This window comes from Gymnogyps californianus, chromosome 5 (genome assembly GCF_018139145.2).
Source record: "Gymnogyps californianus isolate 813 chromosome 5, ASM1813914v2, whole genome shotgun sequence".
Taxonomy (NCBI): Eukaryota; Metazoa; Chordata; class Aves; order Accipitriformes; family Cathartidae; genus Gymnogyps; species Gymnogyps californianus.
This window is the reverse complement of record NC_059475.1, coordinates 34,572,722-34,597,904: the sequence shown is the minus strand read 5'-3', so window position 1 is coordinate 34,597,904 and position 25,183 is coordinate 34,572,722. Positions and strand designations below refer to the sequence as shown.

The window sequence follows — 25,183 nt, the reverse complement described above, 5'->3', positions numbered from 1 at the left end:
CATGCAAATTTTGCAAGTGGTTATTTTCAAGTATAGTTTCTAAGAAGTGCAGGTTATGTGAGTTGAGGGCTATTACAGAAATATGATTCTTATGTGTTTGTACTTGGAGTTCTCTGGGGTGTATCGCCTATGCCTATATGACGGACATGCTTTTACCAGTTTCTTAGAGTTGAAGCAGTTAGTGTTGTCTTGGCAGCTCAAAGAAATTTACAGTTGGTTTTCTGTGGCTTTGCCATTTCTATGTTTTCAATAAGATTAAGATGTAGCTTATCTGGGCTTAGTTACAGCCAGCAAAGTTCGGTGAAACTTCTGATCTGTGGTGCATGAGATACATGTGCTGTAGATGTGGATACACATAGATAAAATATTGTAAAGAACTCTAGTTTTAGAAAGTTACTGACTTCTGAGAAGAAAACCCAAAGTAAACAGTAAACAACCTTAGATGAACATTAATGTATGCAAAGGGAAAGAAAACGTGGAAAAAGCCATCATGTTCTGCACAATTAATCTGAAGTTTATGGCTCCAAAACCAAACATTTATATCTTGTGATAACAGGTCTTTGAAGTGCTGCTTTAATTAAAAAAAAAAAAAAAGAGAGAGAGAGAGAACATTTCTGTTTATCTATTATTAGTGAGCAGTATTGGATTAATTTAGTTGGTTTTATGCTTTTTTCCTTTTCATTCCAATTGCTATTTTAGCTTGTGTTGTTGTAGGAATAATTGGAGGAGTATATATTAGATCTCAAGATTCTCACTGAGAAAAGTAATACTGGCAAGGAGGCATTATGTTTTTCTTTTATTTAATTTATAATTGGTCTCAAATTCTTAAGAAAAACAGAGTTTTTATAACTACTATAATATTTATTTTAGTAAGTAAACATTATATTGTAGAGAGAGGTCTTTTACGCATGACAGAAATGAGACACATTGAACTTTGCTGCTTTTGCTAGTACATTTTTATTATGTAAAGATGAGCATGTGTGCATATATGCCCACACACATGTATATATCTGCCAAATTCAGACTGGACAGGAAAGTTGTTTCAAGAAACAGACAAGTTTGGAAAATATTTAATTCTGACTCTTCTGACAGCTCTAAGTTCCATCCCTTCCTCCGGGCATCTGAGGAAAACTGCTATTCTGGAGTGACCAATCCTTTCCAGTGAGTAGCCGTGATTTCAAGACCTTAGCATGCACTCTAGGAGGATACCAGTGGTACCAACAGTAGATGGGAACAAATTTTCGTACAGAAGTGTCCTGGTTTTGGCTGGGACAGAGTTAACTCTCTTCTTAGTAGCTGGTACAGTGCTGTGTTTTGGATTTAGTGTGAGAATAATGTTGATAACACTCTGATGTTTTAGTTGTTGCTAAGTAGCGCTTATCTTAAGCCAAGGACTTTTCAGTTTCCCATGCTCTGCCAGCAAGCAGGTGTGCAAGAAGCTGGGAGGGAGCATAGCCGGGGCAGCTGACCTGAACTAGCTGAAGGGATATTCCATACCATAGAATGTCATGCCCAGTATATAAACAGGGGGGAGTTGGCCAGGAGGGGTGGATCGCTGCTGGGGCATCAGTCATCAGGTGGTGAGCAATTGCATTGTGCATCACTTGTATTTCCTTGGGTTTTATTTCTTTTTTTTCTTTTTTTGTTATATTCCTTTTCATTACTATTATTATATTTTATTATTATTGTTAGTATTATATTTTATTTTACTTTAGTTATTAAACTGTTCTTATCTCAACCCACAAGTTTTACTTTTTTTCGATTCTCCTCCCCGTCCCACTGGGGGGGGGGGGAGTGAGCAAGTGGCTTCATGGTGCTTAGTTGCTGGATGGGGTTAAACCATGACGTGGGGGAAGAAAAAAAGGGATTGAAGTAATAGAAAATGTTGAGCGTATTTTCATGGTGTTTTAGTATTTCATTTTCTGATATTCTTAAATCATTTTGAGATTGATTACTTGCAAAGTTGTTGCTCCACACATAAGAATATCTTCGTACATCTACATTTCAGCGAAGCTTTCAAGCAATAAGAGAAAGATTGTGAGCATAAGAAATAAAACGCTCACAAGAAATAGGGTAAAAAATGTGAAATTAATTCCAATAATATATTAACATTTCTAAGGGCTTCCCTCATTTTCAAACTGAATGTTGAACTCAGCTCTTTATCTTTCCTTCAGTGCCTTTGCTTTATGGGTATTCATGTTCTTGATGGTCCTCAGTACATGTGTCCTGGTTTCGGCTGGGATAGAGTTAATTTTCTTCTTAGTAGCTGGTACAGTGCTGTGTTTTGGATTTAGTGTGAGAATAATGTTGATAACACGCTGATGTTTTAGTTGTTGCTAAGTAGCGTTTATCTTAAGCCAAGGACTTTTCAGTTTCCCAGGCTCTGCCAGCAAGCAGGTGTGCAAGAAGCTGGGAGGGAGCATAGCCGGGGCAGCTGACCCGAACTAGCCAAAGGGGTATTCCATACCATGGAACGTCATGCCCAGTATATAAACAGGGGGGAGTTGGCTGGGAGGGGCAGATCGCTGCTGGGGCATCGGTCATCAGGTGGTGAGCAATTGCATTGTGCATCACTTGGGGGGGGTGGGATGGGGGTTTTTTGTTTGTTTGGTTTGGTTTGTTTTTTGTTATATTCCTTTTAATTACAATTATTATTATATTATTATTATTATTCTTAGTTAGTAGTGTATTTTATTTTACTTTAGTTATTAAACTGTTCTTATCTCAACCCACGAGTTTTACTTTTTTTCCCTCCTCCCTATCCCACTGCGGGGGGGAGGGGGAAGCAGCTGCGTGGTGCTTGGCTGCTGACTGGGGTTAAACCACGACAACATGATTTTCCCTTTTAAATTAATAGACAAGCCATGGTCAGCTGACTAGAGAAGATTCAAACTCCTAAATAATACAACAATGAGGGTTGTATTACAGCCAATATATGTATACAACAAATATAAAAATAATACAACACTAGGGTTACTTTTACCTTTTCTTTTTCTTTTTTCCTGCTTTGTATTTGTGTGCTGTGACGTGAATTTCTGATTCATGCAGTTATATATGCTCTCTTATGCCATAGTATCAGTTAATCTTTAGTGAGCTGGGGTCTGAAGTAGTTCAAGCCACATGACTAAGTAAAGGTTGTTATGAGGTCTTAATGTGCCAATTCCTGTATTCCTGAAACTCAGTGGTCAAAATGACATCCGGTTTTCTTGGCAAATCTGCAACTATGCAGACTTGATATGTTTTTCCATGTTCTCATTCACTATAATTTATTCATTATGATGATGTTAGATAATCATAAATGAAAATTATCTCAGACGCCCTTTTAGCTCTTTTAGCATGAGACCACAAAGTGTGAAAGAAAATTAAATTGATATTTCATGTGGATTTTTATATAACAATTCTTCTTTTCTGACCTGGATTGCTAAGGAAAGTTATCATTATAGCTTTAAAAACATATTGTTATATGTTTTTTCCTTGCATTTTGAAACACACTATCCTAGAGTAAACAGGATTTATTTGCAAACATAGAAGTTACATAATTTTACAAAGCTTGTAGTTTTGAGAAGATCTGTGCTGGAGAACACAGACTTTTGCATTTCTAAGCACTATCAGTAGTTTTTCCCAGAAGCCACAATGATCTTTTCAGTCACATAAAGTTGTTTTGAGAACTTCTGCATAGTATGCATATCTGTAAAACAGCTTATACTAACTTACTTCTGTTTCAAAGTCCAATTTAAATAAATGTATATTTTTTCATAATTAAATTGCATATTTAACATTTATATTTGTTCAGCAATTTCAATTAAATTTTAACATATTTTAAATGGTCCTTCATATGTGATTAGTAGTGCATATAAGGCAAAATAACTTCAAGTTTGCACTGTGCTAGAAAAATCTGGCGTGTGCCAAAATACCGAACATCTTTGTTAACTATAGAATTACTTAACCAGTTTCAATACTGAATATAGAATGGAAGAATTCTGTATGGATTCTTTATGAAAACCTGCCTGTTTATATTCTTTTTAGCATTTCCCTATTTTTTCCTAATGAATGTTTTAAATGGTAACAGTGTACATGTCATATTCCAATGGTTAAAGTGTATGAAAAGTATGCATATGTATTGAGAATTATTTTTACAATCCTTATATTATGAAGCAAATGACGTATTGATAAGAAAAAAGGTATACATGTTAATCCTGGGAATAAGTACCAAAATATTGATATGAAGGAATGTATTCTAATCGTTTTGGAAGCGTAAAGACGTGGGACTGTTATCACACTCTCGTAGCAAAGTGATGGCAAAAATAAGACAAAAAGACAGACAAGAAATACCATAGGACTGTAGCATCATAGGAAAGGAACAGTCCTCAAGACCTCAGCTCTTCTGTGTAGGCATTTAGTCTGATCCATGGTGACCAGTTTTGTGTGCTTTGTAATACTTCTGCTCCAGTTAAGGGCATTACTCATAGTCTCAATATGTATGTGGAAGAGCAGCATACAGTAGCAGTGAGAGGACTGGAGGAGTCTTGCTACCTTTCTCAAGTTTAAATTCCTGGCTAACAGCATGCTTTATAATATTGTATCAATGAATGGATGCCTCTGTCACTCTGAAAAGGAAATAATTAATTACACATGTAGAACTGCTTTACTCCATTATTTAAGTGAAGCAGCAATCAAAGACAGAAACATAGAGTGCTCATGATTGTAGTAAGGCTTTATTGCAAGAGACTGCAAAAATTAACTGAGATAAGTAACCCACAAACCTCAGTTGTCTCCAAAGATCAGGGAACTGTTCCTTTCATTCCAGAAAGGAATCCCTATTTGTTTCTCCTGGTCACTTACTTGCAGAGATTAGAGGGTGGTGCATTAATGGAGTTACAAAATACCCCACTTTGCTAACCATTACCATTGTGCGTTCTGTGAGCAGGTTTCTTACGTATCATGGAGGGGGGGGGCATTATCCCACAGAAATGATTAGTAAGAAACAGTTACTAGAAACACAACAAATACTTAATGATAAACATGAATAGCTGCTGGAAAACCCTACCAAGTTAAATTATGATGTATTTTCTCTCTTGAATTCTTCAGATCAAGGCTGGGTGGCTTAGTGAAGAGATGCTTGAGTCCTAGAATTTGTTTTAAATACAGGAGGAACTGACCAAAATTCTGTGACTTGCCCATTGCAACTTAGACTAATGGCAGTTTTGCATCTTGGACATTGAGATGCTTAAGTTACCTCCACAGAAGGAAATATGTCTGTAAGTGTTACAGCCATTCACTGACTGAAATGTCAGGAAGCACTAGCTTAGATATGCTGCCACAAGAATACATCTGTACAGCTTTTGGACTTAGTGTGTCTTAGTGTGACGGTGCCTGTATGAATTTGCAAGCATGTGTCCGCAGTAAACATAGAGTCTCTGCACTGTGCCACACACTGTAGGCATTCTTTCCATGAGTTAATGATCTTTATTGGCCTTAAAATCAATGAATTTACGTATGAAAGACTAAGAATTCAGAGAAAGAATGAGGCAAGATTTTTCTGCACTGGTGAAATCAACACTGGTCATGAGAAAATTCAAAGAGATCATAAGCAAAGTTTTTGATGAGCAGTGTTATAACTGAAATAATTTCAAGATTGGGCAGTGCATAGGAAGTCCAACAAGTCATTCCAAGTTGGGAGAGAGAGGGGGATGACTGAAACAAGAGCTCTTTGGAGCAAGAGATGGAAATAAATTGTATGTTAGACCCAAGGATTTCTTACTTATTTAAATGAGAGAAATTTAAATGTATTTAAAAGAGAAAATACAAAGATATAGGTAGAGAGGACAGGGCACCAGAACTAATCCAAAGCTTAAGAAAGACGTTTTCTTTCTGTGCAGCAGAAAAATATAATTAATATAATTATTCTAGGACTTCAGTGAAATCTGAACAGGTTAGAGTCACAGTTGTGTGCTTTTAAAGTAAAAACGTGTCTAGAGGAACTGACTGTAATGATTTCATTTCTCCTTGTCTACCTTGACACTAGAAAATAACTGATAAAGCCTATTTTTAGGATATTGTTAAAAATATTAAGCTATTTGTTGGGTTTTTTTTTTCTGGAGGTCTGTAGTTTTGTTCTGGCTTTTTAAAATCTGGTAGTAATTTCACAGTACTGTTTTCAGAGCCAGATACTGTATTTTGTATCCGTCAGCATAATTCCATTGACTTGAATAGAGTGACAGTGATTTACGTAACTTGTTGACCTAGTCTCATTTTATCTTGAAAGCTTATCATCAATGAAACAATAGAAGAGAAGAAAGATGCACAAAAATTATTTAATGAAATTTTCTCTGGTTGAAATGTTATATAGTAATTTTGCTTGTATAGCATCAGTAAAGCCAAGTATCAGGTCCCTAGCCTAGAGGAATTCTCATTTGAAGAAACAGCAAATTCAGTTCCGTGCAAAGCCAGTGGAGAATCTGGCTGGACTGCTGGCACCAGCAAAGTGAATATGAGTAGCCTTTTATGCTCGACTGATAGGGGTGGTGCTTCTTTTTTTAGATACTTAAAATGTCAATGAGAATGTTTTGTGGGATAGAGTTTTGTGGGCTAGAGAGAAAGTAAATAAGCTGAATATCAGTCTCAGGTATTTTTCCATGGTTTTAAAAGATCTAAGTGGTACAATTTACACCTCTAAAATACAATGAAACCCAAACTTACTGCCTCATAGTCAAAGGCGGTCTTACTGAAAGCTTACGTTTCTTTGCTATAAATAGAACTTGATAGCGAATTATACGTCTCCCTAAGTACACTGATGGAATAGCAGTAATAGGCATTTAATTATTGCTCAGTTTATTTGAAGAGTTAGGGTGTATACTGATTTCTTTAGCTTTTTGTAGGCTATCACATGACTTTTTGTTCCCTGTTAACTGGAGTATTATTGAAAATGAGAACAGAGGAAGGATTTATTTTCTCTGTAAAACCAGTTGGAGTTCGTCGGGTTTTATTTTATATAAAGATAAATACTTCATTTAAAAAAAAACCCACAAAATCTCTCCTTCTCCTGTTTTATACTGACAAATTGTTCTTGATGACAATAATTTTAAAAATATATACAATATTAAGCTCTAACTTTGCCAAACACCATTTTTACACTGAACTTCTCTCAAGTAGTCTCTGAAATTTGTAGCTGTTCAAAGTCAAGACAAATATGTTTCTAGACGATAAAATAGAGAAGATGCCATCTCTAAAATAATTTTTCTGATGCATAGCTATGTTATTGAAGCAAACAATTTTAAGACTTAAAATGCTTTTTACTACCGTAATTTACATTTTTTCAAAGCATAAGTCAAAAGTCAGACTTAATAGTTCATTTATGTATGGGTCTGAGACATTATGTGTGTTCTTTTCTCGCGCTTATTTGAAAAGTTCATATAACCAGAAACTTCTGGTAATTTACAGCCCACCTAAGCAGAGTGCCGTCCTCCAAAGAGGTAAAAAGATGAATGTACTTTTAATAAAGACAAGAGAAAACACAAAAGGGGAAGTGGAAGGAATGAGTAAAGAAAGGAGAAATAAGACAGAACCTTCAGCTTTGCCACTTCTTCAAGTAATCCTTGGATACGTTTGTATGATGGGGCTTGCAGGCAGATGCAAGTTTATTCTACCTGCAATTTGGAAGAGGCTGTATATGAGCTTTCTCTTAATTGGAAGTTACATAGCAGTGCTAAGCCGGCAGAACATACACCTGAGGAGTAATCTAAATTGGTAGTACTTTTTAGAATGTTCTGGACAGTTTTATGACCATCAACAATATTTTAAGCTTTTTAAATCAGTATATTGCTCAGATCTAATTTTATGGTAAATAATAAGCTTCTAGCCAACAGTCACCAAACCAGTTCGTTCCTCCCCAATATAATACTACAGAAACATAAATGTGCCCTAAACTTTTTCAAAGCATCAGGTTTCTTTGCTAGAATAAGGATAGCTGTCTAAGTAATTGATCTGACTGATTTCTGCAGATGGATACTTTACTGTGTAATATATGAGTGTACTTCATGTAACACAGCTAATTTTGAGCTCCAGGCAGACATTCTGCTGCTGTGCTAGCCCACAGCAGAGTATGAAGGATCAGTGATATAATCATATTGAGACTAAATAAATTTTCTGCTTATGTCAAATTTTTATCACAGTTTGAAAACTAGTTTAAGATGTCATTTAAAAAATGCATGCAGATCAAATTAAACACTTCTCTGGTATCATGAGTTCTCCAGTATTGTAAGTCATTAAATTTATATGACAGATTTGTTAAGCTTTCTTAGTCCAGCCTTGGAATTGGTATACACAGTCCTATTGAGATGTTGTAGGGAATGTAGAAAAGATGATTATAGATAATCTTTTGTGTTGCTGTGCCAGGTGTATTATTGCATCTTTTAGTAGATAAGCTTACAAATATGTGGTTCTTGCTTTTTTCACGCTATTATAAAGTGAAGCACAGAAACCAAAGTTACTGTAATAAGAATCAACCATGTAATCTGAATTAAATGCACGTACTCTATTAACATGTGTCAAAGCATTACATTCATATCTCAAAATCAAAATAAACAGTGATATAAATGAATAACTGTGAATTCTTGTTTTCCATTTCAGGTCAAGAGGTAGAGAACAGAATTTCAGTTTCCATTTCCAAAAATATTACGATGGATACTTGAATTATTCTGTCATATGTTGGTTATAAATAGTGGCTTAAAAACTTTGTATAAAAAGTCATGAGTGATTTTACAATTCCCTGTATTTATTGTGTGTGTGTCTGTTTTTAAGACATTTCAAGTCTTCAGGTGTTTTCTGAGATAACTGTATCCCACGTATTACTTGTTAGATCTGACAGGATTCATGTTCTTTTTCAGGAGACGCTGATAGATTGGTGTGATGAAAAGGAACTTAATTTGATTTTAACAACTGGAGGAACAGGGTTTGCACCACGAGATGTCACTCCAGAGGTGAGATATTGCTGGAATAAGAAAAATCTGCCCTTTGGTGTAGAAATGTATTAGTCGGGGGAGGGGGTTGATATTGTTTTGAAATTTCCTCTGTAACTTTACTTTGCAGTATCTCCAGACAGGTCAAGTGATACACAACTTGGAAGCAGAAAAAGCAATAGGGAATATAGCACAAAAGAATTACTCTGACCTTGGGTTCTGACCCTAAATGATTTTCAAACTAAAAAGGTGGCATAGTATAATGGATTTCCAGTCCCCTTACAAAACAAAATTCTAACGGCTTTTTTGGCGTAATTTGCCTTAGCACTGCAGTATAACACTGCTAAGCAAAAACTTGTGTTGCTTTTGTTGTGTCCTGCACAAGAAAAAGTTGGATAAGAGAGATCCTTTAATTCTCCCTTGCAGGCTACTGCAGTGACAACTACTGCATTATAGGTTAGAGTGTGAGAGGCAGATAGTAGGGGGAAAAAATTCTGTGCAAAGATGCTATTGCTTTGCTTGACACCACATTGTCAAAAAAAGCTAAACAGGCACAGAGATGGAGGTAACCTGCACCAGTAAATGTTGCACAGGAAATCTGGTTACATTCCACTTATAAGGAGCTAAGGTAAGGAAAAAAAAAAAAACCCAAAAGGAAACTTAATAATCTCATGGCCATGAGTTGTCATATGAAATGACTGCGTGATTGCTGTTGAAGTATTTTGGTATTTATGGTTCCAAATTAGATTAATATGAACTTTTAAAATCACATACTTTTTTTGTTTGCTTATGTTCACTAAAGGGCAGAATTAAGATTGAGTGCCTGAAGTGTTTATTTCCATAATTTAACATATTTAGATTTCTCTTAAGTACTCATATAAGTTTTCAGTTGCTTAGACTTTCAATTTAGAGTTGATTTGAGTTCATTATAACATGCCTACAATGCTTTTTACTTACAAATGTGTTCTGTCAACCATGGCTGCAGTTTAACTTTATTCCATTAGGAATTTAAAAATTTTTTTTAATTTATTGTATAACATTTGTGTAACTAAGCAAACATGTAAAGAAAATGTTCCTGTACATTACTTCTGATGTTTTCAGATTACGTACTAGAAACCTTGAGTAACTAAAAACTAAGGGTCTGTGTATCAGAAAATTGGAACACTATAAGATGAGCACAGTGTGCTAGCTAGTGAAACTGAATTTGCAGATGATTCACCGTGCTAAAGCAACACAAAAGTGAAAAGTGTGTTGGTTGAATTGGTCTCTTACTTGCAAACTAAATTAATAGTTTTGAAGGTTGTATTCCCAACACTGTGTAAAAGGAGGGCTGAATTTCTGCTTCAGTCTTCCTGATTTATTACCTTTATGCAGGGTCGAGCCTAGGCAGTAGTGCCAGAGGAAGCATTGCAGCCAGTGCCAACAATTAGCCACAGATTCTCAAGCAGCATTTGGGACAAGAAATAAACAAATGAGAACTCTGCACATAAGCACCTAGTATTTTCCTTACATTGCTTCATTGCTGTTACTCAAACTGATTAAGACAGGTGGTGATGATTTGATTAGTTTTGATGTTACAGTGAGCCATTTCAAGAATTATCTGAGTTGTTGAAGTGTCTTTAGACTATATAATAAAAACATATTGATATAAAAATCATTAATAACTTATACTGAAGAAAAAATGCATTGTTTTTAAACGTAATAGGTATGCAAGACTTCGGTTGGTTATAACAGAATTAAGTGTTCTGACTGTCAAATTATTCCCATACTTAAAAAGAATTTATATAGGACAGTATTACTCACTTTTCACACATTTAAGTTGGATTAACTTGCAAGACTAAACTTAAATCACAGTGGAGAGATTGAATCCCAGTTTTTGTTACAAAGTGGCAATGATAAGGTTTGTTCTTATGTTAGGGTTTATTAGATCATTGATTCAAACAAATGTTTTTAAGGGAAGAAAATTAGTTTGCCAGTATGTGTCATAACAAAAACATATGAAGAAGCATAAGCTTTGGCTCTATATTATATGTCTTTTGGGTCAATGAGAGAGCCAGTTCAAAATGGAGAATTCATTATGTCAACATGAAATGCAATAGCTTGCAATAGCAAGCCCTCAGGAAAACTTACATTGATGTAGGAAGTGGTTTTAATCTCTTCCGTGTATGGTGTTCATCCAGCATGCTCTCCTCTCATTACTGAACTGATAACGAAATGATGTGATCATGACATTGTGCTATTGAGATGTCATCTTTAGGACATGATTTTAAAACTGGTAATAATTGAATCTGATACTGGAAGACATTTTAGCATTTTTCCTGAGAGCAGGGAGAGTAGTCCCTCGGGTCATATTTCAGCTGGAATGATTCAGTCCTGCTTCTCCCTAATCCTCCTATACTTTCGATTAGAAAACACATTTTTCTGCTTTCTTTTCTGAGCATAGATACATAATTGCTATTGTACTGTACAAGATAAAGTTAGTTCCTGAGAGTATTTACAGCCCAAAGAATTAATGTTAATTGCATTTTGTAATTAATTTAAGTGCCTAGTGTAATGTATCTATTAAAAATAACTTCATGAAACTTCAGAAATTTATGATTACGTTTCAAAAACAGTTACTCAGTTTCCCCACTCACTTTGCCTTTTGAACACTATATCAGAATCATACCAGGTTATTTCAGTTGTTTCAATGACGTGTAATGACTTTTTTCATTATAATGGAATAGATGATTTTAGGTGTCTTCGCAATATCTGATTTTCCTCACCTATCTCTAGTCCCTAAATTTATAGCCTCGGTCTAGTCAGTGGGTGGGGAGAAGCTTTTGAATTAGTTACTATGATTCACACTTCGAGGGGCAAAGGTCACTTAATTTAAGCAGTGTGAATATCCTTCACTTCTACGCGACTAGAAGTGATGAAATGCATGTGGATATTTAAAAAACAAAATCCACCCAATGGATGGCTGAATTTGAAGGAAACTGTGTTGTAGATGTTATTAGTGAATGCTGTAATTCTTCATCTATTATGGCAGTTGGTAGTAGTTTGCATTTGGACTAAAGCCAAAGTGTAGGCTTAATTTTGTAGATACAACCACATTTTTTTTACAATCTTATTTGGCCTATAATTTATGGTGGTAGTCTTTAAATCCATACTGGAAATGCTCATACAGTCTGCTTGTTGATTTTAAAAGTGTTTGTTGCTGAACAGAGATCAGGGCTTTACATATGGCCCAAGTTAAGTTATTTAGGGAACTTTTGTTTTTTATTTCCAGATGCAAACATTTTTTCCTTGGAACTACAATACTTGAGTGGTAGACAGTTACAGTTCTTACAGAATGTTAATGATAATATACATTAACTTTTGTGAAAGAACTTAAATAATGTGGCAGCATTTTTATCAATCACTGGGTATTCTTCTGAGATAGAAATGTATTTTCTCTATTGCCGTTGGTCAATACAAAGGAGAAAGGAAAAATCTCATGTATACAGGTGCTCTGCGCAGTTTTCTATATTCTGTCTTGTATACTTTTACATTTATTCTTTTGCAAAATTGTGCATGCAAAAAATTGACTTGTCTGCACCCTAACAGAGTCTTCTAGCTGTTTTCTTATCCTTCATCTCTAGTGTGGCTTGCAAGTCTTGTTTGCCCCGCTACAAGACTAACTTTATGTACTTAGATAATAGCGATAGAAGTCAACTTATTGTGCCTCAACTGATGCTAGACATCCTTGAGCTGTGTTGCTATGTGTATTCACAAATAGTTCAGCCACACTGCAGATAATTGTCAGCCCTGAAATTTTAAGATAAGACTTTAGAAGAAGTGTAGAAGAGCTCTTTTCCATCATGTAAAACCAGACAGATGTTTCCTTACAGTCTTCCTCCTTTTCCAATGCTCTAGAAAAATTATGAATGCTCCTTTTGGTTCTTGCTGATTATATTCTTCAATATTTATACTGTTTTAAAATTTATTTAGACACATACTTGTTTTCATTTAATCTGACAACATATGCATATTTGTTTATTCTTTCATCAAAGTTCTCTAGTCCATGAAAAGAAATTGTTGTTCTCTGGAGCTCCCTCCTATTCGTCAGCATTTTTCTGAAAAAAGCATGCTCAGAATGAACAAAATACTCCAAACCTAGTCACACAAAAGCCATGTTTGGAGAGAAGAAAGTCTCTGTTCTGCTGTGATAGAAAGTCTTTGTGTATTCAGTTCTAAATTGCACCAGCGTTTTTATAATCATTACCAATTGCAAATTTTCTATCACCTGGCTTTTCCCAGTTCCCTAAGGTATCTTTCACTATTGCTGTTTCCCAAGTTTCTCCTTAGAATTTAGTGTGAATTTTTCTTCAAAGTCCATTGTATTTCCACAGACTATTTTAATGTCTGTATCCTTCCATTTCTCTGTCCCAAGTAGTGTTGGCAACCCTCCTGATCTCTATTATTTGTCATTTGCATATGTTCTGTCTGTTTGCTTCCCCTTCAACTTTGTTAATGAAATAAGATGCTTGTGACACAACAGGGTACGGCGTGTTATAGCCGTACTCTCACAGCAACACGTGTTCCCCCCAGATTAACCCAAATCCACTGACACATTTCAAATAACAATTTCCATTTAATAGGCAATAATTTAAACTAGAAATAATATGTAGGGTTTTTTCATCCTCCCTGGTTCAAATAGTGCCTTTCCAGAGCAGCAGGATTTCTAGTATTGTTCGTTGTGGATATGGGAGTACTTCTGTTCTTCTTCAGCAGTATTCAGCTCTTCTTAGTGCCATACCAAAAACATCTTAGTGTTGTCACTGGGCCAAAAGCAACTAATTTTCTTTTTACAAACCATCACTTCAGGATGGCTCCATAGTGAGGAGGAATGAAGTCTTCATCTCACATGGGACATTAGTCATTTTGTGGTAGGAATACTATGAAATCATACAACTTCTAATTGCCCAGGCTGTTGTTTTGGTTTTTGCCTTTCAATATTCAAGGTACCCTCCAATTTAATAACTTTTTTCAGCATTTATTTTTGTAGTCTACTTTAAGACTATAGTTTTCCATATCTCTTAATGGAGATCTTGCACTCTGTTAAGTTTGATTTCTGTCTAGAGCTGTTGTATAACGAAGTGTGCTGTGTATTGTGATGTCTGATCCTGTAACTGGCCATCAGACCTTTTGAGAACTATTGTTCTCCATATTTCTTAGAAAATTATGTTTCCAACCCTGCTTGCTCCTAAAGGGTCTGAATTATGAAATCTTGCCAGGTGCATCTAGACAACAAATATGCTTAAATGGAATAGACTGCTCTGTGACAGACTCCTTCCAAATTCTGTGCTATGCTTTTAGAAGTTTATCAGCAGCTCTAGAAGGTACCATTCCCTTTTTCTTGGTCCTCCAGACAGTTCCTAACTTATATGATTAGGTCTTTATCCAATCTGCTTTAATTTTTCAATAAAATTTATTATTTGAAACGCTGTATTTGGTGTTATAAAAATCCAAATATATTTATGTGCCTTATTAATTTAATTAAAAATTCTGTAATTATATTTTAAGTCTTGTATTTGGAAGGCATGTTATTATAGCAGAATTGATATATTTAGTTGCAGAACACTTTTCACTAAACAGCTACTACCAGTTTCTTCGAGAAGCAGCAGTATACAGATTATTTATACTACACAGTACACCGTTAAGTTACAGAAGTACCTGTGTCTTGGGAAATTCCAAACTGATTTAGCTGACTTATGAAGTGCTAAAAAGTGCGATTTCTCTTCTCTTGTTTGAGTTTCTCAGGAAAACTTGGTAACACGCCCACATCACTGAAGAGCTTGGTTGTGCTATCATCAACTGCAGTCACTGCATGGAAACACCTGTGAGCTGCCAGGACAGCTATAGTGAGAAATGTGAGAGGGAAGGAAGCCAGATCCCATTTCAGCTCCGTTTACTCGAATATCAGAGCTTACACAAAAAAAGAAAAGAAGGCCCTCACCCCACCCCAAACCCCCAACCAAAAAAAAAAACCACCAAAGGAAGGAGGAAATATAAGCAGAGAGAGCATTCCTGAAGAACACTAATTTAGATAAATAAAGAGGGCATGGTAAATTCTTGATATTCTGTTACATAAACAACAGTTTTGAATGTGTTTCCTTGTCTGTGTATCCAGCTGAGATACTGGATTGAAAGAATGTATGTCTCTAAACTTGTTTCTGTCTAGATTTCCCAACATAGACAAGGATGAAGATGGTGGGGGAAAGAAAAGGAATAGGAATACGGAGGATACTTTTGTCTCTGTATATGGGATTGATGTGTCAAAATGGAAAGCTGCATATTTTTATGACGTTCCCTTTTAAAAAGTTTCAAATGTCACAGTGGATATAGAAAAAGGTCGAAAAAATATATGATGGATAGGAGAGATGCTTTCTGTGAGAGTTACACAACTCAGTCTTTAGTTTATCATAAAGAACACTGGGAAATAACTTGGTTTTTACCTGTACTTTCTTTGGGAAATAATAATGTAAGGTATACACTGTATTACTATTATTAAAATACTGTATTTTACTTGGGAAATAATAACGTAAGGTACCAACGGCTTTCTTAGTCTACTAAAGAGAATTGTAACAATAGCTGGTGATAGGAAGCTCGAGCCAGAAAAGTCTAATAAGAGAATCATCATAATGGAAGGTTTTTATGTGTTTGGGTTGGTTGGTTTGTTTGACAATGAGAGATTAATCACACAAACTAATTCCCTAAAGAAGAGCTGTATTCTCCATTTTAATCCTGTCAAATCAAAAGTGATTGATTGTGGGAGAGATGTCTTATAAAACTCAAGTTATCTTGTACTCCTTACAGAAGTCATGGATGATGTTTAATGAGTTATCCTGTGCGGAAGGCCAAACTAGATTCTAGCCTTATGTTCTGTATCTGTTAAACGAGAAGATAGTTTGAATCAAATGGATCCTAAAATTAATAAATAAGCAATTTTGTTTCCTGCATCCAAAAGGATTACATGAATTGCTTCTCTATCTCTTTTTTGAAAACGCAAAACTGATAATATTGCCTGAGGATGCTGGGGCAAATATCTTTTAAATTATTTAACTAATGTATTAACCTTCTGTGTAAAGTTGTCTGACCATCATATCCTAAAGATAATACCAATGGAATTCCTGTTAAGCAGTTGGGTATTTTTGCCCATTTGAGGATCAACTTTTATTTGCTTTGTTTTAGTTTCCTTAATACTCTCAAATAGCAAACAGAAGTTCTGTTTTCTGTCTTTCAAACATGTATGAAATATTTGCAAGCTCTATTGAAAAGAAGAAAGCAATAGTAAAACAGCAGTAAGGGATTTGAATGTTTCATAGAATGAGAAGCAAAGCCACACTAAAGAGCCAGGAAATGTCGCTTTTTGTCTTAAATTTTGCAATGAAGTTTTTTATTCCAAGGTAATTTCAGAATGGAAGTTGGAAGAAGACTCAGCGTATCCTGTGGGTGGACAAATGGTTCATATCCCAGTGATCCCAAATACTTTCAAAAACACACCCAGAAGAACAGTATGATTATAATTTACTTTTTATCAAGGTAAAGAGAAGGGTTCTCCTCCCCTTGGCATTACTGATGCCTTTTAGCCGTGTTTTCACTGTACGGACCACAGCTCACATGGACGTCTCTCCGTTAGTTTAAATTAACTGGCTTGGCTCCTATTAGCAGTGTAGCCGCAACAGTGGATAGATCTTGCGGTCCTTTCTGTAACTGGGGGAGAAAAAGATGCCTGCCATAGGACTTCTGCATAACGAAATTTTCAATTTTGAACTTTTGGAATTTTTTTCCTCTTAGGCATTTCTAAAAATAGTTTCCATTAAAACATCTCTTTACAGCAGATAATAGGGAACTGAACAAAATTAAACATCAGGTTAAGGCAAAATAATCTTGAAAACATTGTCAGGCCTGTAATTATGCAATTCTTGCCCTTAATGTGTCATTTTTTTCTGGTCATGGTCTATTACAAAGAGTTTAATAAAAGCTTAATATGGAGAAAATTAACAAAAATATGTATAGACATGTTAGGAAGACTTCTTTGTGAAGGCAGCTTAAAGAAATTATAACTAGAGGGCAACTACTGTTTTGGATTTAAGATGTATCAAAAATTGAGTGAGTTAGTCCTTTTGACATAAGCACACCAGAATAGCAAAATGACTTTACTATTGAAATAGTTGATCATTAGAACTGATACTTATTAAAGAGTAGAGAATTTCTCATTTGCTCCTTGCCTGCTGCGTAGGAGCTTTTCCAGCCACTAAGTGGAAAGAAACTAGAAGAGTCTTGGAAAGCAGCTGGCTTTAGCGGTTATTCTGAGGATTATAACTAGTCCTTTGCCTGCTTCTGCTAATTGTTGCCACGTGGAGCAGTGAAGCTTTAGCAAAATGTTGACTCAGTATAAGAACCAGAATAGAAAACCAAAATGACTATTGTCACACTCAGGTGTGAAAGTCTTATCAATTATGGACAAGAAAATAATTACTTTTTAACCTTAATTTAGACCATATTTTAGCTTCCTGTCCCTTCATGCCTATATTCTTTTTCCCAATTATTTTGTAATGAGAATACCCAAATTAATAGTGAGGTGCATAATCTACTGTTGATTGTTTATTATTGACATTTAAACTTTCCCTAGATTTAAAAACTCCATCTTTTCCTCCACAAATAAACATTTTCTTACAGTTCGCTGAGATCGGTTTGTCATAGTTCATTTTCATTGAGCCTTGAAAGATCTCCCTTTGGAGAGAAGATGCTAGCAATTTTGTTCTTGATGTGGTGCAGCTAACTGTAGTTGCTGCTGGCCACAAAATCACAGGATTTTATAAAACTGCCAATGCATCCTCTAAGTACCTCGTACTCTATAGTATTAATATCTACTCTGGTTCAGTCAGTGTATGCTATTCCTGGCTGGCTTATGCCATTACTAATCATATGATGGAAATCTCTTGGTCTCCTCTGCCTAAATTTCCTGTCATTTTGTTCTGAGCCCAAATAGTAGTGTTTGATACAGGGAAGTTTGGATATGGAAGAAATTCCTGTTCTATGACCACAATTTCTAAATTTGAAGTTATATTAACCTCTATTATTCCTGTGCCTTGCTCAGCTAGAGGGAGAATGAGTGGCTGATACCCAGAGGATCAGTATAAATAATGTTCCATCAGCTTAGCCTATTACTAGTGTATTCCTTAAAAGCTTTGTTGCATGAGTACATGGCAAGTTCATATGGATTCTGTCTCTGTGACCTTTCCAAATCCTAATTCAGCAGTGCACAGCAGAACTAATAATTCCCTTATTGTCTCTAAGGTTCTCTACAGCTTGCAGGAGAGGGAAGAGTTGGCTTCTTGTTGCATATTATTGCCTTATCGAAGTGAGATGTAGGTTTTCAGTGTTACCAATAAGAAGTTAATGTGCAGGCAGATAAGGACACACACAGTGTGGACTTCTAAGAGGACAGAAATAGTGAAGTTTGATTCTTGGTTGGTTGACTTTTAGTTACTAGGAAGATACTTAATGAATAAAAAGACTTGTGACTGAAATGACAGATGAGTTAAATTACTGAATTTTATTACTGCTGGGATTTTCTCAGTTCTTACATTCCAGAGTTCATTACATGTTTCTGAAATAGAGCAGCACCTAAGATTTCTGAAACATCGTGTAATTTGTTTAAAAAACCAACCGTGTTAAATAACAGAGTGCTTAAGTTAAAGAGAACAGGAGATTCAAGGTAAAAAAAGGTGTTAAGTTTTGCGCTTTTGCAACTCTTGCCGTAGAAGAGGGTTACCCCACAAGACTCATAAGACTAATTCTTTTCATTAGAGTGTGGGTGTATCTAAGCCAAATTCAAACACCAGCCTACACTAGTGATGAGTAACAGTTAATGACTTCTTCAGTTTATCTCACAAATGGCCAGCAGTGGCTAATGGGTACTCCTGTTCATCTTCACAAGCTATTTTGCAGTGGATATGGGAATGAGCTCACAAGACCATCCCCTTTCCCCTCTTATACACCTTGTGCTAGAGGTAAGTGTGGTTTTGGGGAATAAGGGTGGGATGTCATGAGATGAAAGTGATGTGGGCTTCTTAAATTTTTTGCAAACCTCAATAAAGGCATGTATCTGGGGATGGGCAAAGATTCAGTTGAATTCTTACTTTTTGCCCAAAGAGATTACCCAGTCCTAAATTGACATGCTTTCCTTGAACTGGGAGTCAGAAATCCCTTTTCTCTTCTGTTTTTCTGCTGCAGAAATTCCCAACATTCCCATTATGTGGGCTCCAGAGAGGGGTAAGCAACATCTTCAATCCCACCCAATCATTTCCAAACTAATTCTTTGCTAGTATTTTTTTGCTTTTTTAATCATCATCAGAAACAGTTTATAGACACATTTTTCCCATTTGTTTGATTTTCTTGTGGATTCTCATATTTTTGTTTTATAGGAAGGTCCCATGGCCTCCCCAAGTGCTAGGGTCAGACTCATCTGCTGTTTCCATTTGTGTGCTATTCTCCTGTGGATTTTCATGGTTCACTCTGATCTAATGATATTACCAGAGGGTGAGCATCTAGATTCTTGGGACCGTTTCACTCATGGTATCCTAAGTTACTGAAAAAGCACTGCCACCCTGCTGCCCTGTCAATCGGTTGGCAGGCTTATGTTTTGTCCTTGCTGACAGTCGCATCTGATTATTCGTGGGCTTTGGTCTTTTGCTGCCTTGCCTGTCTGGGGACTGCCTGGCATTCACTACTCTCTTTTATTCTCTCTACCTGCTGGCTGTGTGGCGTTGTCCTCCTGAAATCTTGGCCCTTTGCCCGACTGTCTGGCATTACCTCTTGACCAGCTAATTGCTTGACGCTGACTACCTACTGCCCTGTCCATCTGTTGAACGGCATGTATCGCCTCCTTATTGTCCTTTCGATCTGATTGCATATGGGCATTGGCCTTCCGTTGCCCTGTCTCCCGCTCCGAGTGCCTGGCATCACCTTCCTGCTGAGTGCATCTGCTGACTTTGCGGAATTGCTCTTCTGCTGCTTGGCACACCTGCTGACTGTTTGGTACTGCTTTATCGACTTGCTGAATGTCTGGCATTTTCCTCCTGCCTTTTCACCTGATCCTTGAATATAGTGTCCCCTTGCTGCTCTTTGAGTCTGCTTACTCACTGATACCTGCTCTTTTGCTGTCCTGTCCACTTGCTTTTATGCCTGGCATTTCTATCATATTGTCCTGCCCACCTGCCTAGATTTTATTTCTAAATATGCACCAGTCTGAAAAAATTAAGAAGAATTATAAGGAATGGGGAAAAAATATTGTCTGGCTCCTTGGTGATCTGATTCAGTTCAATATACCAGCCAAAAACTGATCTCAGTACCAGCATCCAGCTTTTTCATAGAACTGCTCAAAACCCTTTCTCTCCTTACAAAAAAAAAAAAAAAAGCTGAATCGTATTTAGTCTTTGCTTCCATCACTTCATTTGATAGGTGTATTACTGTTCAGTATTAAATTCGGTAGTAATTAAGTACTAAAACGCATGACTAATATTACCTACGGTAATTCTCAGAATTTATGGAAGGTAGGTAATAACAGGGGGAAAAAACAATCTGTTGCTGAGGCTCAGAAAGATTAAGATTTGAATGTAGAGCTATGTTCAGTGAACACAGTGGATCAAAGGAGCTAAATAAGAAATTTTACAGATCTCTTAATTTAAAACACAAGGTTGCATCTAATCTAAAAAAGCCATTGGATCAGTACAGTGTTACCAAACCGCAGTGTGTCCTAGTGTTGCTTCCTACTCTTTCTGCACTGGGAGAATGGTCAATTACCAGTTTACAGAAACCTTTTGTCACTCTCTCACAGATTAAGAACAAGGACTTGACTACATCTGTAAGGTCCATAGTAAGGGAATAAATCATTGTCACAGCTTAGAGTAAGAAGCAGGATTTCCTGCCTCTTCTTTTAATTCAATTCACTTGACCTCTCTTTTCCTAGCTCTGCCACAGTTTCCAGCTTCTTACGAGTGTTTGTGGTTTTAATTATGCTTTTGAATCCAGTACCAACTAGGAACTGGAGAGGATATCCTGTCATAACGAACCCTGTCATAATTTCATAATGAATTCTTCCTATGCTTAAAATAAGTGTATGTAACGTGCTTTTAACTTTAGCTTTTAATCTCTCCAGATATAATATTACTATTTTTGTGGTCTTCAGAGATACCCTAATTATGCAAAATGATGTCTAACCGTACAGGCAGGGCAGCATCCCTTGAGTCAGTAGCCTCTTTCACCTGTGTGAGACCAGCTGTGGAATCAGAGAGAGATGCTGTGAGAGAGCACCTTGCTCCCATGCTCCCGACACCAGCTTGCCCCTGTGGAGGATGGCTCCCAGTACAGCAGACAATGTTCCAAGTAAGAGCCAGTAGGAACCTTCTCCCAGTTTTCAGATTAACCTCTAGAAATCCAGTAAACTTGTATTCTGCTCCGAGGAACCGGAGGACATGAATGTCCGCCTTTACTCCCTTACAGTCTCGTAGGCTCTCCTGTCCTCTCTTTTCTCAGCCTTTCCAACCCTCCCTTGCTTCTCCAAGCATATTTTTTTCACAACTTTGCGAACTCTTAAAGACAGTACGCTGGCAGTCTCTCACTTCCCACCAGCTTCATGCTGTTGAGGGGTCTGGTGACAAAAACAGATCTCAGTGGCAATTCTCTTTCTCCAAGCTTTAACTCCCAGTGTTACTTTGCTGCTTCCCTAGACTGTTGTTTGAGAAGTAACATCAGATGCTGGAAGGGAGGAGGAATATTCATTCTAGCACTGTGGGGCTGCAGGATGCTGCTAGAACTCACTTCTTATCCCATGAACAAGTCATTTTTCCGTGTATCATTTTAGTTATTTTTAATACAGGTTTTTTGACATGAATATTATCTCAGAAAAATGGCTAGTTTTCAAATAATATTTAGGTCATATAAGCTTTAAATGCAGAAAAGCATCAGAAACTGGAGGAAAATAAACACAATGCTTTTTCTTGAATGTATGGAATTTTCTTGGTTGAAAATTATACCTACCGGAGAATTGATGCAGTGCTGTCTCAGGCAGCTTCACTGTAAAATATCCAGGTAAATCAGTTTTCCATCTGCAGTGATCAAGTTATGGTACAAATATTTTAATCAGTTAAAAAAAAAAAATCTATGGTAAGTTGAAAGAATACATTGTAGTTTTTGTCTTATAAATGAGTCAAAACTTGGTTAACGAAACAATGAACAATTTGCACACAAAGCCCTGAGAATAACATCATATCTATCAAATCTCTGGAACAATGAAATACAACATTATTTTGTCTTTTTTTTAATAGGTTTGTTTGTTTGTTTTTGGTTTTGTTAAGGTATTCTTTAGTCTATCCTGTGCACTTTTCAACAAAAAATTAGCTTCTGGAACAGTCATGAAGAGTTATAGAGTTTCCCTTTCCAGGATAACTAAATTTCCTGTTATCAGCCTAATTGTATCTCAGTTTTATTTCCTCTTGTTAGACCTTTTTCCTTCCTTGTTATCTATGATAAAAAAACTTGTTACATTTCTCATAGTCATTTCCTGAACTACTGTGTCTAAATCCTACAAATTATTTGTCAGGAGAGTGTTTTTCATATATCCTCTTCTCACTTCAATGCAGTATTTAAATTCCATTAAAATTTTTACAGTTTGCTTTCTTTATTCTTCTCTGTTTTCTAAAGGTATCCTTTCTGATGATAGTCAGCATTGTAGCATCTAAGCAGCTAATTTCTTTGGTTGTTTCTGAAAAGAAAATAAAATCCTAACTAATACAGGTCTTTTGCTCTCAAAAAGAAAGACAGGTATATAATTATTTTGCTACCCTTGGGATTTCCAGAAGGTGTTTCACTGCCCTGATCTACTTAATCCCTGCTTTCAGTTTCAGTTGAAGTTTTCCATTCTTCTAAGAATAATGTATCTGACAGTGACTCATAGCAACTTGGAATTCAGTTTTTATTATGTCTGTATGTTGCTTCTGGATCCAGTTTGAAAAAATTATTTGGTTAATTTTAGACAAGAATGCCTCAGATGATATGTGTTGTGCTAAAGAACATGTATGCCTTTTGGTTCATGCATTGTCATCAGTGATGAAGGCTTTTGCTGTCACAACTCATGTAACAATTTGCTGAAGGTATATTGATACCGAGTAAGTTCCAGTGTTCCTCTTTACTTAGTGGGTAACTAGCTTTTGTTGGAAAAATGAGGAGATAGATATACAAAGCAGATATAAGAAGCAAGACAATACTGTTTTTACATTGATTACTTCTGAGCATCGCAATTTATAAACCATGATTTTTTTCTTTTATTCTGATGAATATATTTGGAAAGATTTAAACACTCCATCCTCTGCGTTCCCTTTAAAATGTCCTTTAGAGTACAAGCTAGGAAAAGGTGTTTACACGGTTATAATGCAGTTTTAACGGATTCCTTGTTAAGATAATATCCATGGCTTAAAGTTAGTGAATTTCCTTAGTAAATTAAACTGATATATTCACTGAGTTTATACATGGAAGAAGACCCAGTCATCCATCTTTCAATGACTGCTGCAGAATTGTTGCCCCCAGTATGTTTTTCTGTTGTTCTGCCCAGCCAGCTTTTAGATTTTGAATTTGCTGGAGCTTCTTTCGCTTCACTTGGGAGTTTGATGAAGGCAGATAGATGTCATGGTTCGGAAATTTTATCTGAGACTGCACCTAAACTTTTGTTTGATTAGTCCTTTGCTGCTCTCATAGTACATCATAGTAACACTAAATAATCTTTTCCACCCTTGCTGTTTGCTTTCACGAAATATTTGTACACCTTAATTAGGCTTTTTCTTCTAATCTTTTTGCAGATAGACTGTAGTATTTATGAAATAAGCTTTATTTTGTGTAGCGTTGCAATCATGTACATCACTCAAGTGGCGGATTTTGTGGATTTCAAAGCTGAATGAAACCTACACATTGCACCATTTTTTTTTGTCTGAATTTTTGGGCTACAGCTCCCTTCTCAAGAGTGAAAAATGATTGGGTTATTGCCACTTCTTTCTACAAGGTGACCAGTTCTTCCTTTCAAACTAAATACTGCTTATGTATCCAGTGGTATACAGAATTAATCCATGAACAGCAAGGCCTAAAACTACGATCTCTCTCAAACTCTTCTACAGTTCATGCAAGTTTTACTGATTTGTGCTGTTCAGCATTGGTGGTCCCTGGAATGAGAAGAACAGAGAAGGGCACAAAGTTCCTTTAGATGTCTTTGTCTCCTAGGGATTTTGTTTCCTGCAGCATCTTAATGAGAAGCTGCTATTAACTCATCATCGCTCTTTGCAGGCAAGAGGGAGTCTGTAACAGTAGAGTTTTCTTTTGACTTTTTTAAGCATAACAAAGATGGATTTACTAACCTAGCTGGAACCTGTGGGTTTTTCTCAACTAGTAGCTTGTCACTTTAAGACAGCTTAATATTTTCCCCAGAAATATTTTGTGTCTTTGTTTCTTTTCCTTGTTAGCTTTTTTAAAATGAGGATTTTTTAATTTGATTTGTTTAATCAGACACATAGTATTGGGCAGCTAACCTTAGATGCATATGATTTCTATGTTATTCTGAATTACTGTCTTCCATCGTCCATATACATTATATAGAAATACTGCTGTCTGATTTTTTACTTAAGTTAATCTGCTTAGAGCTATGATGTTTGTAGTTGGTGTTCTCTGAGTGTGAACACATTGCTGTGGTAGTGAGCTGCTTAGCATTTATTGCAAGAGCCCAGTCCTGAGTACATTTTAAGTACACAGAGGAAGAACTAACTTGTTCCCTGTGCCTATCTAAGAATCTTTTCTGCCTTACCAGTTGTTGAAAGCTACCATTTTTCTCAGTGATCCACTTACTTACACACTGCTAGTATAAAACTCAATCTGCTGAAAAAGTTTGGACACAGAGTGAATTTTATTAAAAAGCAAAAAGATTTTTCTGCACAACATAGTCTGCTGCTTCAAGCACAGCAGAAGTGTATGTGAGGGGAGATGCTTATATACCTATATTGCTATATCTGTATTAATGAAAAGGTGCCTACATTACAAGAACTTCAGGATTTCGAAGTTAAGAGTTGGGCAGTTACCAAGTAAACCAACAGAATTTGTCTATACAATGCAAAGATGCATTAATGTGAAAGCATTACTCTGTCACAGCTGAGTAG

The 25,183-nt window shown here is 36.2% G+C and overlaps 1 protein-coding gene across 8 annotated transcripts in view; it reads left to right on the top strand.

Moving 5' to 3' along the window:
• Nucleotides 1–25,183, top strand: part of GPHN (gephyrin) — a 310,850-nt gene that overhangs the window by 154,061 nt on the left and 131,606 nt on the right. For 6 of the 8 annotated variants that reach the window (XM_050897249.1, XM_050897248.1, XM_050897247.1 and 3 more), the window contains exon 4: nucleotides 8,886–8,978. In XM_050897249.1, coding sequence (XP_050753206.1) covers nucleotides 8,886–8,978 — 93 coding nt within the window. Of the gene's footprint in view, nucleotides 1–8,885; nucleotides 8,979–19,223; nucleotides 19,263–25,183 lie in introns of all 8 variants that reach the window. The other 2 variants (XM_050897250.1, XM_050897246.1) reach the window with 1 other exon arrangement.